General features: G+C 37.1%; 1 protein-coding gene across 4 annotated transcripts in view; it reads right to left on the minus strand.

Annotated features, from left to right (window-relative positions):
- Positions 1–1,042: 1,042 nt before the first annotated feature.
- The window catches only part of slc30a9 (solute carrier family 30 member 9), a 132,854-nt gene continuing 118,467 nt past the window's right edge, over positions 1,043–15,429 (minus strand). For all 4 annotated transcript variants that reach the window (XM_043692137.1, XM_043692116.1, XM_043692129.1 and 1 more), the window contains 3 exons: positions 13,649–13,778; positions 7,984–8,097; positions 1,043–3,495 (listed from right to left, as the gene is read on the minus strand). In XM_043692137.1, the coding sequence (XP_043548072.1) occupies positions 3,451–3,495; positions 7,984–8,097; positions 13,649–13,778 (289 nt within the window). In that variant the 3' untranslated portion in view covers positions 1,043–3,450. The remainder of the gene's footprint in view (positions 3,496–7,983; positions 8,098–13,648; positions 13,779–15,429) is intronic.

Consider the following 15,429-nt stretch of genomic DNA (forward strand, 5'->3'; position numbering starts at 1 on the left):
TAAAAACAATGACTGCAGATGCTGGAAACCAGATTCTGGATTAGTGGTGCTGGAAGAGCACAGCAGTTCAGGCAGCATCCAAGGAGCTTCGAAATCGACGTTTCGGGCAAAAGCCCTTCATCAGGAATAAAGGCAGTGAGCCTGGAGCGTGGAGAGATAAGTGAGAGGAGGGTGGGGGGTGGGGATGAAGGTGATAGGTCAGGGAGGAGAGGGTGGAGTGGATAGGTGGAAAAGGAGATAGGCAGGTAGAACAAGTCCGGACAAGTCATGGGGATAGTGCTGAGCTGGAAGTTTGGATCTCTCCACGCTCTAGGCTCACTGCCTTTATTCCTGATGAAGGGCTTTTGCCCGAAACGTTGATTTCGAAGCTCCTTGGATGCTGCCTGAACTGCTGTGCTCTTCCAGCACCACTAGTCCCCAGAATCTGGTTTCCAGCATCTGCAGTCATTGTTTTTACCTAGAGGATGGTTTTAGTCTTACACAGCAACTGGTAATAACATACAACCTGCTACCAACAAGGGCGATGGCTGTTGAGATTAATAATTTAAATACAGCAAACTTTTTATTAACTGGCACCTATGAGACCAGGAGTGTGCTAGTCATCAAATATTCTGGTTGTTCAAGAGGGTCCACATAATCAACGTAAAAACACACACTAAGTAATAGAAATGTAATGCAGCAGGCATGCACTTTTTTTTTAAAAACAGAATAAATCACTTAAATAAAATTTACCAGTAGAGAGCCTTCTCACTCGCATCCTCAACTGATTTCAGATTTCACGGAGTGTGTGATAAAACAACAAACCTGGAGACATTTGAGGTATATTTTGTTGGTTTATTGAGAGTGCTAGCGAAAACAAAGTTTGCTTTACAAAATTGGTTAGGTCTTGAAGGAATAAACTTGCAACGTAACAGGGATAGACGAGTGAGACAGAACTGACCAGATTGCTGTACAGAAAGCCGACATAACTCTGACTCTTCACGATAGATGACACTCCAAACTTTTCAGCCAATTTCTTTAAAATAAGTTATTCAGACAAGACTTTTTTAGCTTAAAATTATTTATTCATATTTTGCACTCTGGATCTTTGAATCCTACAAAACCCAATTTGGTAATGCATAATGAAATTACAATTTAATAAGGAACAAAGGGTTTGTCAGAATAAGTACATTTATCAGTAAAAAAAGAATAAACTGCATTACTGCTTGAAAAGGCAAAGGATTCCATACCAAGATCCTTAAATAAATTAATTTCACAAACAGGCATACTTCTAAAATATAACACTGAAAATCAGTCTGACTCTAAAAGAAACTGTAGGAGAAGATGGACAAGATGTACAAGCTTAGATAAATAGATTAAGATATTTGCATTAGGTCGTGTCTTCCCCAACCATTACCCTCCTCAAAAAACCTCCCAGTTGGACTTCATTTCTTGAGAATATGAAATAAGTTAACTGATTATTAAATGAGTATTGCTGAAAGATGACATTTTGTCAAAGCTTTCCTTCATGCACGGATCAGGACAGAAATACCAATTTAAAGGGAAAGCCAATATTTATACTCCACAGTAAAAGAGAGAATGCTCTTCTTTTTCCAGAAATAAACACATTTTCTGAATCATTCAAATTTATCTGCTAAATTTAAAGTATAAAAATTTAAAGAAAATTATTCCTCTACATTATGTAGAACAAAAATAATTAACATTCAACAGAAGTCCATTATTTTTAGTAATACAATTCTTCTGCCAGTCTAAACTGGACAAATTTAAAGAAAGCAAAAACATTATAATAGCATTTCACAAAAAATGACAATGCTTGAAAAAAGTAATTTCTCAATCTAATTAAAAAATACTATAGAATATTTGGTGAAGACTAGATATAAAAACTTCCAATCTATTGTGGGCTAAATGTGAGGGATACTATTATTGAAGAACTTAGTTTAAATTTCCAACGACAGTATTACCAGATTTGACTACAAGGTATAGTTTCATCACTGCCAGAATAATGACCCTGAATTCCAGACCAGAATTCCTACTTCAAGGAGTATCATTTCTTGTAAACTTTCCATGACAACTATCCTGTGATTATTTCAGCACATTGTGTCAAAATTCACTGATAAATTGGAAGCACAAACATTAGAAACGGTCTACTTTTTTTTTATTTAGGACCCTTAGCCAACTAGCAGACAGGTTTTTTTTTTGCCTAAGAGCCATAGGAAAGGTTTTCAGCAAACCACCTAATTGTGTTAAACATTTATTTCTCAATTTAAGTTAACGAAATAAAACACAAAAAGTAACTTCAAAAGCATTGTCTTCCATGCTCTGACAGCATTTGTAAATTTTAGTGTATTCTAGTTATTTTTCAATGTTACAGATGGCTATATGCTTGTAGCAATATCACTCTGGACTCAAATGACAAATAATGTGCATTCATCCCACAAATAAAAGTTACATAATTTAAATTATCAAGTTATTTTTAATTTAAATGCCTGCACCTTTATTTTCCTAATAGTTCATAAAACTATACTCATTTTGGTGGAAGGATGAAATAATACGAAACTAAAGGGTAAAATCACAAATTCTACCTTCTTCTGTAAAGCACAGCTGTTGAACTACCAATATGACTGCTACATAAATACACTTTGGTTTAATCAATTTCAAAGCAAGTTAACTTGTGGGTTTCTAATTTTATGTGGTGAAGTCTTTTGTCATTTAATAAATGTATAACTAAATTAATAAAACATGATCTAATTCCATTTGTTTGGCATATTAACACTTTAAACTTAATAAAAATATTTTCTTTCAAAAAGTCCTTCCAATTTCAAATTAAAATTTTCCATGCATATGATTAAAAATCTTGATTAAAACAACATTAATTTTAGTTTGGATATTCAGTTATGGGACCAGTAAATTCAATGGATCCATAAATAAGGTTTATTTGCAGTTAACTTTTACTTCTTCTGCTATTACGTCAAGGATGAACATTATCAAATAGACAGTCTGAATAGTATACAGATTGAATTTGGGAGATTTTTCAGTATATAACTTACATAAGTCAACAAAAACAACTAAAATGTTTCAATAGAAAGTTATACAATCATCCAACTTGAAAACAAAGTTGTTAACCTCCCACCATTTTAGAACAGGCATTCTGATAACATTCCATTAACTCAAAATAGTTGTCCTGCTAGTATATAATATTAAAACTACTTCTTCAGCCATATGGAAGCCCCATAACAGAAGATCACTCCATAGCACTGCAATTCTGAAGTCTGTCAATCTTACATATTTTAACTGTGCAATGTCTTAAAGCACTAGAGTCATAACAGCATGTAATGCTAATAGCTTGTAATAATCACAATAGCATTACAGTACTGGCTGCAAGTAATATTCATCTCTGTATCCCCAGTGCTCTTCATTAGATATGCCAGGCATCTTCATAGCTCAGAGTATTTATAAAATTTCTAAGTCCACATGACGCACATCAGGATATTTTTGCTGAAATAAAAATGGTACACATTAATCAGCTAAATGTTGTTTTCTTTTAAAAAAGTACACTTTCAAAAGCTCGTTATTGCTATCTACATGCTATTTTGTAGCATCTTCCATCACTTTGATGATCATCAAAAATAGACTAACAGGACAATAATTGGTTGGTTTGGCTTTCTCCAACTTTCTGTGGACAGAGTACACCTCGGCAATTTTCCAGTTTTGGGTAGATGCCAGCATTGCACATATGCGTCTAGAGCCTGTCTCTCCATTCAGTAAGATCTGGGCTGATTTGATTACTTCACATTCCCACCTGCCCTGATAGTCTTTCTCCCTCCTGTTTGTAAAGAATCTATTTGCCATAAAAATATTCAGAGATACTGTTTCCACTGCCTTCAAGTAGAGAGATTCTAAATCTCATGGTTTAGACAAAAACATTCTTATCCATCTTAAATGGATGATCCCTTATTTTCAAAGTGACCCACTTGTTCTCCCAAGAGGAAACATCCTTTCCATATCCACTCCGGCCTTGTATCAAACCCATCCATTCTAGGTGTTAATCCAGTAAACATTCTCTGAACTGCTTCCAATACTTTCACGTCTTTCTTTAAATAAGCAGCCTGATACTGCACACAGTATTCTAGATGTAGTCTCAAAATGCAATGCACAATAGAGCATACTTCTGCATTCAATTTTCCTTGCAATAAATGCCAACATTCTACTAAGTTTCATAATTAATTGTACTTTTCACAATTGCACACTATTTTTACAATTAATGAACTGGGATACTACTATCCCTATACATCTTAGAGCTCTGTGAGCACTCATCATTTAGATAGTATTTTGCTTTTTGATTTTCCCTGCCAAAGTGGACAATATCACATTTCCTGCATAAAATGCCAAACCTTTGCCTACTCACTTACCCTATCTATACTACTTTGTAGCCTCATGTCCTCTTCACACTCACTTCTCTACCCTTGTGATATTTAGTAAATTTAATAATCATACATGTGGCTCCTTCATCTAAGTCATTTATATAATTGCAAAAAAGCTGAGGCTACAAAGTTGATCCCTATAGCATGCTACTAGTTACACTGTGCCAACCAGGAAGTGATTCATTCATGCCAACCAGTTCTTTTTAATTAGTCAATCTTCTACCCATGCTAATAAGTTACCCCTATACCTTGAGATTTTATTTCTAACAATAACCTTTGTGGCACTGTATTAAATGCCTTCTAGAAATTTAAGTACAGTACGTCCATTTGTAGCCCTTTATTCAAAGCACATTATTTCCCCAAAGACGGTCAATAAATTGGTAAAATATGACTTTTTCTTCACAAAGCCATGTTGACTGCAGATTATCCTGAACACTTCTAAATGCTGTTCTGGGTGCTGCTGACTGCCAATCACAGGGTACTCCACTCACTTGTACAAAGTTCTGCTGACTGCCAATCACAAGCTTCCACACTCACCTGTACTGACTAGGAGAAAGGTTCATTCTGGAATACAAGCCTTCAGCATTATTGCTAAAGTTGTCAAACCAATATTCTTTGCAGTATCTATGCCTTGAACACTTCCTTTGATATTGCATGAGTGAACCAAATTTGAAGATTGGCATCTGAGATATTCATCTGCTCAGTTCTTCTGGCTGCAGGTGGCTACAAATGTTTCAGCAACATCTGTTGCACTTGTGCTGGGTTCACCTATTGAATATGGGGTTATTTATGGACCTTCACCTCTTAATTATTTAATTGTCTACCAATATCTAGGACTGGATGTGCCAGCATAGTTTTGACTGAATAGTTGATTACAAGATCATCAAGTTGCACCGTATGCTGTTCTTGCACTTTGTTATGCAAAGAATCTGTGTTGCAGTTTCATCAGGCTGACATTATATTTTTAGGTTGGCTGCTTCTGCATCTTCCTGCAATCTACTTTGAACTAGGTTGATTCTTTGGCTTGATGGTAATGGTAGAGCAATGTAAATGCTGGACTGAGGAGTTATACATTGCGTTTGAATACAATCCTGCTGCTGCTGATAGCCCACAACAATGCATGCAAATCCAGTCATGAACTGCTAGACCTGTTCTGAATCTATCTCAGGTGAAATGACATGAGCATGACTGTCCTTGATGGTAAGGCCTTAAAAAGCCCCAGCAAAACTGAAGTCAATGGGAATAAGGAAGAAATCTCTCTACTGGCTGTATTTATACTTAGCACCAAAGGGCTTGACTGCGGTTGTAGAAAGTTAATAATCCCAGTCCATTTGACATGACTGCAAGAGATCCTCAGGGTAGATATTACTTAACAACCCGTTCACAGAATCCATTAAACACCTCTAGAACAGGTGGGATTTGAAGCTAGATTCTCTGGTACAGAGGTAAGGACACAATTACCATGCCACGACATGACTCAATTCCTGAGGGAAGATATTTTCAATCAACCCATTTGACCATGTTGTGATGCACCTCTGGAGAAGGTGGGACTTGAACCCAGTCTGGCTTAGAGGTAGAGACACTATCAATGCATTATCAGAACCCACTTCATCAGGGTAATGTCCTGCGCCCAACCATCTTCAGGTGTTTCACCAGTAATCTTGCTTCTGTCAAAGTCAGAATGTGCATTCAAAAATATCCCAGTGTCCACAATATTTGTGACTCAGATACTGAAGCATGTCCATATGCAACAAGACAACATTCAAGCTTGGGCTGATTAATGGTGTTACGACATGGGGTAAACTCTCTTGCTTAATTTAAAACCAGCAACACAAAGACTTATCCTATGCAGTAATCTGTAAAAATTCAAGTGGCCAAGAACTAAGTACAAATTAGCAACTTTAAGAAATAAAGTTTGACAGAGAATAATTAACTAACCACTATTTACAATTTCTTTCTGAAACCTCTCTTTTACTTTTCCTTCTATAATACAAGTCTGATAAAACTCCCAATTAAGATTTACAAAACAACACATCTCAAAACCAGGTCCTTGTCTTTGGATCTTCCTGCGTCTTTTCTCCTTGTTAGGAATTTTTGCGTTACAGGTTACTGATTGAAAAGGTACTTTTAAGAGATATTCTTTTTTCAAGCAGTTTGTTACATGCTAGGACTTGGCAGTTCTCCTCTCAACCTGTTCAAGGTTCCTCCGGTCTTATACCCCAGAGCATCAGATTATGTCATTCGCTTTTAAGATTGTCAATATACTCGGGGTACAGTTTAAACTGATTGGCCACATTTGAATGTTTTTGACTCCAGGCAACGAGCTAATCAAGTTGTTCGAGCGAGTGTTACATTGTTACCTTATTGAGAACATTTGGTGCTGTGTCTGGTAATTCTGCTGCTTTTAATTCTCTGAAAAGGTACACCCACATCTTCATAACAATGTCAAGTGACATTTGTGTCACAAGTGGTATGCAGTGCCTATTTCCAAAAACAAAGAATCTAACCCTGTCCCATTGATGTTCAATGGCCTAACGTTGCTGAACGCTTCAATATTAACACTCTGGGAGTTATCATTGATTTGAAACTAAACTAGACCAACCATATGAATACTATGGCTACAACAGGGGGTGAGTGGCTACATATTCTATTGTGAGTAACTCACCCCCTGACTCTGCAAAATCTGACCATCATCTTCAAGATTCAATTCAGACAGGTGATAACACTCTCCACTTTCTTGGATCAGTGGAGTTCCAAAATACCCAAAAAACTCAACACCATTCTGCACAAATGCAAGAATGATAGGTACCCCATTCACCACTTCAACATTTACTCGACCACTGAAATAACGGCAGCAATGTGTATTGCAGTAATTCCTTCAACAGTCTCTAAGCTTTTGACTTCTACCACTTGAAATGAAGCTTCCTTCCAAGCCCCACACCAGCATGACTTGGAACTATCCCGACATTCCTGCACTGTTGCCAGGCCAAAATCCTTGAACTCCTTTCCCAAGAGCGCTGTGGGTGTACTTACACCACATGGATGACAGTGATTCAAGGCAGTGGCTTACCACTTCCTTCTGAAGGGGACTTAGGGATGAGCAACAAATGTTGACCTTGCTGTCATACCTATACCTCAAAAGAATTTTAGCAAAGATAAGCTTCTATTACTTGAAGGTACGAGCTAAGATTTTGATTGAGAGATGCAGGAGATAAGAACTATTTCTTGCAGCAATTGGAAAAGACCTAAAGCCCAAAGCCTACAGAAGTACAGATGATCAATAATTTCAAAAGGAAACTGATTGGGCACTGGAGAAATAAAACTGTAGGGTTATGAGATGGAGTGGAGCACTGGGACTAATTGGATTGTTTTATAAAGAGCCAGCATGAACTCAGTGGCTTGAATGGTTTTCTTTGATTCAGCAATGGATCGATTTCTTCATTAAATCCACAAGAATAGCAACTTCTGTTATTTTTCCTTTGTTTCTTGCACTATCACATAGGTGAAAAATTTGGACAAAAAAATTAAGCCCATGTAAATACTTGGTTTAAATAGATAGTACCTTGAGTGCACTCTCTAGTCGGTCAACCTCAGCTCCCAGTGTGTCAATGATATTCTCTCCATGTTTCAACATAAATGCTTCCAAGTCCTCAGGAGTTCTTACCTGCTGAATTTCCTGCAGAAAAAAAAGGAAACATTCAAACGCCTATTTGAACTATTACATTAGTTCAAATAGATCATTTTGCAAAATATCACCACTATCAAACGTTGGCAGAATAGTGGACAAAATAACACAAGACAAACATAATTGCTAACATGAGTACAGATTGAATGAAGTAATAAGGCGATCACAGTTCTATATAGCAAACAATCAAGCAAAGTTATAAAAATAGTATAACATGACTGAAAAGTGAAGTAAAAAGGAACTATTAAAGAAAACCCAAGCCGCAACTTTAACAATGCCTACAACATTGTATATATAGTACAGAAACAGGCCATTTAATTCAACCAATTTATGTAGGTGTTTGTGCTTTAGCTTCTACCTAAAGTGCATCTACATGATTTACTTCAACTGCTGCTCATGATATAGAGTTCCACATGCCCACTAAGTTACAAGCACAAAAAAAAGCTGTAGAAACTCACCATCTGAGAAGAAAGAAAAACACTTAATGTTTCAAGTCCAATTGGACTCTTCTTCAGAACTGTCCTGCGGATGCTGTCAGACCTGTGTTGCTCCAGCTCTTTTGTGCATTTCTTTCAGATTTCCAGCATCTGCAGTACTTTTGCTTTTATTCACCAGAAGTGGTTTATTCTGAATTTTGTTTTGGATCTCTATGGCTATCTTGTGTTGAAGGCCTTAACGGTTCTTCCCTAACAAGGAAATATGCAGGGCCTGATTTCCAAAAACCTTTCCTCAGCCCTTAGCCTTCATCCTTACTGAAAGACAGCATGAGCCGGTCAATGCTTTCTTCATGCACATACCTGTCCATTCCTTTGATATCATACTTCTAAAGATAAAGAATCAGCTTGAATGGAAATGAGGAACAGTAGAGAAACAATTCTCTAGTAGAATCAATTTGGTCGTTCAGACTCTAAGCATTAACTCCGCTTTCTGTATACAGATGCTGCCAGACTTGAGTTTCTCCAGCAACCTCTGTTGTTTCAGATTTCCAACATCTACAATTCTTTGCTTTATTCCTTCATTATTTTAAATTAATTTATCATGCCTTACTGTTGCACTGCACTTGTAAATACAAGCAAATCATATTTAATATTTGTCATTTCTTTATTACTCATTATATTTTTCTTTCTGCACCTCATTAGTCCACTTCCCATTATAAAGCTCTATTTTTCCATGATGTGCCAATTAACTATTTCACTGTTGTTTCATCTTCCTTGATAATTTAGTTTTGTAGTTACTCTTTCCCTTGCTATTTTTTGATGTCATTGCTAATCTGTCAGTATATCCTCTGTTCAGACCCCTCCACTGACTCTGTACTTAACATATGCCTCTTTCCTAACCCTCAAAGTAGTGATTTGAGGTTGTTAATTAAGATTCTTAACAGGCATGAAATGTGTTCAAGCATCAGTACTAGGACACCTTTATTCACATCTTTATAAATGATTTAAGAATCAGGAGTCAAAAGTAATATTCAAAAATTACCAGGTGACACCACATTGGAGGAAGTACTTTATATAGAACTACAAAAATAAACTGACATAATTAACAACTTCAATATTTTTGATTACAAATCACACAATACCAGCCTAGAGGAAGAGGTTTATCTGGAAGTACAAGCTTTCGGAGTGCTGCACCTTCGTCAGGGATCTAGTGGGGCAGGATCATAGGACAATTTATGGTGAAAGATCGCAGTGTCATAAAACTGATGCAATGTATTGAACACACCTGGATTGCTGTTAAGTCTTTAATTACTTATTAATGAAGCAAAATCTACAATTCATTCTATGTAAATCCCAGAACCTCTTTCAAGTCACATTCCCAAGATAATTTAAGGTTTTATGTTAAAAAAAAAGTGACATCTCAGCTCAGACAATGCATTAAAGGTGTGAGGTTAGAGTCTGTCTGTATTCCAACATTGGAAGTAGAACTGGTCTGACTCAAAGTAGGAATTTATAAAATGTCACATGGACAGACAGCCTACAGAGCACATGATACTTAAACAAAATAGAATTATCTGCAAATGCAAACTGACCCCACAGACTTATATAGGTGTGTGCGTGAGTGATGGGAGCGAGGGTGAGCGCGAGAGGGAGTGAGCAAGAGCAAGCGTGCATGAGCGCAAGGGAGAGATCACGCGTGTGAATGCGTGCTAGAGAGTGTGTATAGTGCAGTACGGTCACCTGTGATATGACATAAACCCAAGATTCCAGTTGAGACCACCTTCATTGGTGCTGAACGTGGCTATCAACCTCTGCTCGGCATTGTTATGCATCCTTAAGTCCACCTTGGAGGACAGTCACCCGAAGGCCCAAATGTCCTTGACCCCTGGAGTATTCCCTGATTGGGAGGGAACATCCCTGTCTGGCAATTGTTGCACAGTGTCCATTCATCTATTGTTGTAGCATCTGCTTGGTCTCGCCAATGTACCTTGCCTCAGGATATCCTTGCCTGCAGCCTATGAGATAGGCAACATGACTACCTGCCACACACGTGGTGTATGGTGTCTCCTCACGTGCAATGGTAGTATCCATGACGACACTGACATCTTGCAGTGGTTGCCATGACAGTAGTATGGTGTTGTGGCTGATGTCCTGAAGGCTGGGCAGTTTCGTGCGAATAACAGTCTGTTTAACGTTTGGTGGTTGTTTAAAGATGAGAAGTGGAAGCATAGGGAAGATCTTGACAGAGTGCTCATCCTCATCAATAATGTGTTGCACACTGCGAAGAACATGGTGTAGGTTCTCCGCTCCCAGGAAGTACTGGCAATGAAGTGTACCCTATCGATCGCATCCCACCTGTCTCCTGAGGTGGTGCCTCCTGAGGAGGTGTCTCCCTCACGTGCACACACAAGTCAGTCTATGGAGTGAATATGCATTTGCAGATACATTCTATTTTGTTCAAAAAGCACAATCCGTAGGCAGTCAGTGCATGTGACATTTTCTAAATTCCTACTCTGGGAATAGAACTGGTCTGACTCAAGGTTGGAATATAGACAGACTCTAACTTCATGCCTTTAATGCATTGGCTGAGTTGAGATATCATTAATGTGACTTGGGAGTAGTTCTGCGATTTATATATTAATGAATCAAAACCTGCAACCCATTCTAAGTGATTAAGACTTAACAGCAATCTAGGTTTGTTCAATACATCGCATTAGTTGTAAGACACTGATCTTTTACTATAAATTCTAGCTACATGACGAAGGAGCAGAGCTCCGAAAGCTTGTATTTCCAGATAACCCTGTTGGACTATAATCTGGTGTTGTGAGATTTCTAAATTTTGTCCACCCCAGTCCAACACTGGCACCTCCACATCAATATGTTTAACGTATATACTTGTATATAGGTCGACCTCATGTATAAGTAAACCCCTTATTTTTGGCCAATTTTTGTAATTTCCATATATCTTGTGTATTAGTAGACCCTAGCTCTTCACAATTACAGATCAACATTTATGAGTTATCGTGCCTGCCCATTCTGCTCTGCTCCTGCTTTCCAGTCTGCTGGCCATACCACTCCGTTCAATGTCTTCCAGTCTGCCAGCCGTCACACTCTGCTCCAGGTTTTCAGAATTACTGTAATGGTACAGTGCAGCCACCGTATTCACGGAGTTGGTTTCCGCGGTTTACCATGGCCCGAGCATACTACAGGGAATGTTCCAGAACCAGGGGCTGCCAGGAAGGTAAAACTTCCCATTTAAGTGAATGGGTTCGCACCCATCAGTGGTTTTGGTCTTCTGCGGTAGATCTTGGATCCTTGCATGTGGGGGAGGACTACTGTACCACTCTACTGTAGCACGCAGAACAGAGACAGTTATTTTGTCAATAAATATTCAATAATGTCGATAATTTTTTTCCTTTTATTGTTTATTATTTTATGTAGAGATCTGGCTCGTTTGTCCATTTTTTGACTCATACCAAGCACGAATTTCAACCCCTTGCAAACAATACCTTGTGTCTCAGTTGACCCCTTAACTTCAGCTTAAAAAGTCTGCATAATTCGACCTATACACAAGTGTATACTTTAAGTATGAAGTATATTTTACTATGCATATTAAGGCAGTCAGATATTCCTTAGAAAATTGATGTTTAAATGTATTGGAGGAACAGAAGAAACTGAAGGTACAGATAAAAAGGTGTAAAAATGTTGTAGGTATAGGAGGACAAGTTCCTTGTTCCTGAAATTCATTGTAAATGCATTCAATGTTTTAAAGCATCAATTAAAGGAGCATGCTTAGGGTTTGATTTAATATTGTGCAATGAAACATGGTTAATTATAAATCTTACAGTAAAATATCACTTGTAGAAGAGTAAATATAATATTAGCATTTTTCCATTAGGTTTGAGAATTGTTTGTTTAATTTGTTTAATTCTGAAATTATAAAGAGTTGGCTAAAGTAGACTAAGAAATTGAGAAAGATAGTGGCAGGTAAGCAATGGCAAACAATTAAGAAATATTTCACCATTTGCAATGAATATACATCATCTGAGGGCAAAACCCTCACTGAAAAGTACACTACCATGATTAAAAGTTAAGAATGATACCGGGTTAAAGGAGCTTAGTGTTTCTGAGAAGATGTTGAGCATCAAAAGGGTTAGAAGCATCAAGAAATAGGTAAAGAGAGGGAAAACAGAATGACAGTAAGTCAGCAAAATATGTAAAACAAACTAAGACCTTATAATCTTAGAGACAGCAAAAATTATGGGCTAGGTTAAAGAAATGGCAGAGGCATTAAATATGTCTTTCATTTTTCATTGAAAACAGTGAGGATCAACGAGATTAAGGAATTTAATATTGAAGAAGAAATTCTACAGGATAAATTAACGGGATAAAAGCTGACAAATCTTCTGGACTGGGGCCTACAAAGATCTTTTAAAACGATATGGTTGAAAAATGGTGATGGTTTGATCTTCCAAAGTTCTTTAGATTCTAGAATGGTCTCTGTCAATGAAAAGATTTTTTAAAATTCCCTGCTGTTTAGGAAAGGAGGAAAACAGAACACAGCGAACTACAGGCCACAAACATTCAGCATGGTGTGACTATACTTTCCATCAGGTGTGTTTGATAGAAACTAAAACCTCATCCCTTCCGAGTCTTTAAACTTGAGTAGATTTTGCATCTTTTGTGTGATAAGAACATAAGAAATAGGAGCAGTCCTGTTAAGCCTGTTCTGCCTTTCAATAAGATTATGGTTGATCTTTCAGTGGACTAAGCACCACTTATCTGCCCAGTCACCATAACCCTCAAATCCTTTAGTGTTCAAAAATCTATCTTTGCCTTAAAAATATTCAGCGAGGTAGCCACAACTGCTTCAATGGGCAGGGAATTCCACATATTGACAAGTTACTCCTCAACTTAGTCCTAAATCTGCTCCACCTTATTTTGAGGCAATACCCACTAATTCTACTTTCAGCCATCAGTGGAAACAACCTCCCTGCTTCGAGCTTATCTATTCACTTCATAATTTTATAGGTTTCCATAAGATCACCCCCCCAAGTGATATCAGAACAAGTCTATGTAATTGAGTATTTTAATATATCACATACATTTAAGACAACGTCAATGTCTTGCTTCTCCAGGTAAGATCTTGTCACTATTCTTCCATCAAAATCGATCTCTGCTTTAAATCTTACTGTGCTCAGACCCATGTCAGTAGCCTTTACGTCATGCACAGCCCTGATGAAAATACAAGACTATTTTAAATATTAATCACAGTTATTCTTTAAAATAAATGGTAAGAAAAATTAAAAGAATAGACATGATACTGCAGTTAACCATGCAAGAGAAGCAAAACATTCGATCAGAGCATCAACAAACATTTGTTTTCAATCTTTCAGAGTTAATGTTAGGTGAGTTGCATAGTTGAGACATAGAGCAAAGACTGAGGCAGCTCTTCAGCGTAAAAGGCAACACTAGTTGTTTGAATATCCAAAATTTATCACAAACAAAGTGGATCCAACAGAACAAAGAATATGGAAAGACCACACTGAGATAGCTCTATTTTAACAGGTATTTTCAGTATCTTCTGCATGTCTTGACAGTGTATGATTAGATTTACAATACGTTAATTGTCAAAACTACTTTTGGCCCAAAAATTGCTGCAATAATTTGTTAAACTTTACTCCATTACAGTTGAAGATGCTAGCTGTACTTCAAATACAGACAAGCAGACATTATGAAAAGGTTTTAAGAAAGTGTGATTCAGGCACAGGTAAACCATAATCAGACTAAACAATGAAAAAGGTTGGAGGGCTTCCAGTTCCTGTAAACTATATAAATATTTAAAATGTAGAAACCAAGAACAAAGTTAAAAAAATCAATTAACAAATTGTTTTGAAACATTTTTAGAGCACAAAAAGAATGCTGTAACAATGGAACATTTGTCTGCAGCTCAAATGCATCCTCAGGTGATTTTGCCATACACAGAAATATTTACTATTTGGGAAGATGCAATTCAGCTTCATTGCATGTCAATGTCTAAACCATAAGGGATCAAGTAGCAATGCATTTGTTGTATCAAAATTTTCATATTACCTCCATTTCATGATAAACAATTGCTGCACCACGTAGAATAAATGATAACTCTGTTAAGATGGTTAAATGGTTCTTCAAAAGCTACTGTCAGAATTAAAAACGGAAGTTTAATTAAGGGGCGCAGTTCCCCACTACCTGACATAAATAACATGTCTGGCAGAAGTTGACTATATTTTCATTTACACCGGGCTCATAAAAATTGGCTTGTGTTCATCTAATACTTAAGGCACTTGCTACTGGAAAGTGAGTCACGTAAAATTTTATTATGATACTCAGATGAAACTACTACCTGATAAACCCTGTCGCAATGCCTCAGATACCACAATCTCTATTTCCTCATAAATACTGTCTCTTTCAAATAACAAAACAGAGGCATTGTTTCTCATTAAACTTTCAACTAGGCTGTTTGGTATAATGTTTTGAATTCATAATAATTTTTAGCATTGCTATTGAAGAATTTGACTAAATTCATAAAACCTCTCTTTACTTTCATCCATTTTAGTTAAGCTTTTGAAATTTGCAATCAATAATGCAACTTCCAAATGATCTTCCTGCTGGATATGGTCCCTTTCCTTGCTGTCTATTTTTATGGCCTTAAGATGTAGTCAGTTCTTCCAATACGCAATAATGTACAATCGCAATTCTTGTGCGATTGTACATTATTGAAAAATTGCACTTTAGAAACAGTGCTTGAAGTGTTGGTGGTGTAAATGCATTACAGCTAACACACATTTTAAAAAGTTCACGATTTACAAACAGCATCCCCAATTCGTCAAGCACGTAACAGTGAATT

This window comes from Chiloscyllium plagiosum, chromosome 1 (genome assembly GCF_004010195.1).
Source record: "Chiloscyllium plagiosum isolate BGI_BamShark_2017 chromosome 1, ASM401019v2, whole genome shotgun sequence".
Classification (NCBI taxonomy): Eukaryota; Metazoa; Chordata; class Chondrichthyes; order Orectolobiformes; family Hemiscylliidae; genus Chiloscyllium; species Chiloscyllium plagiosum.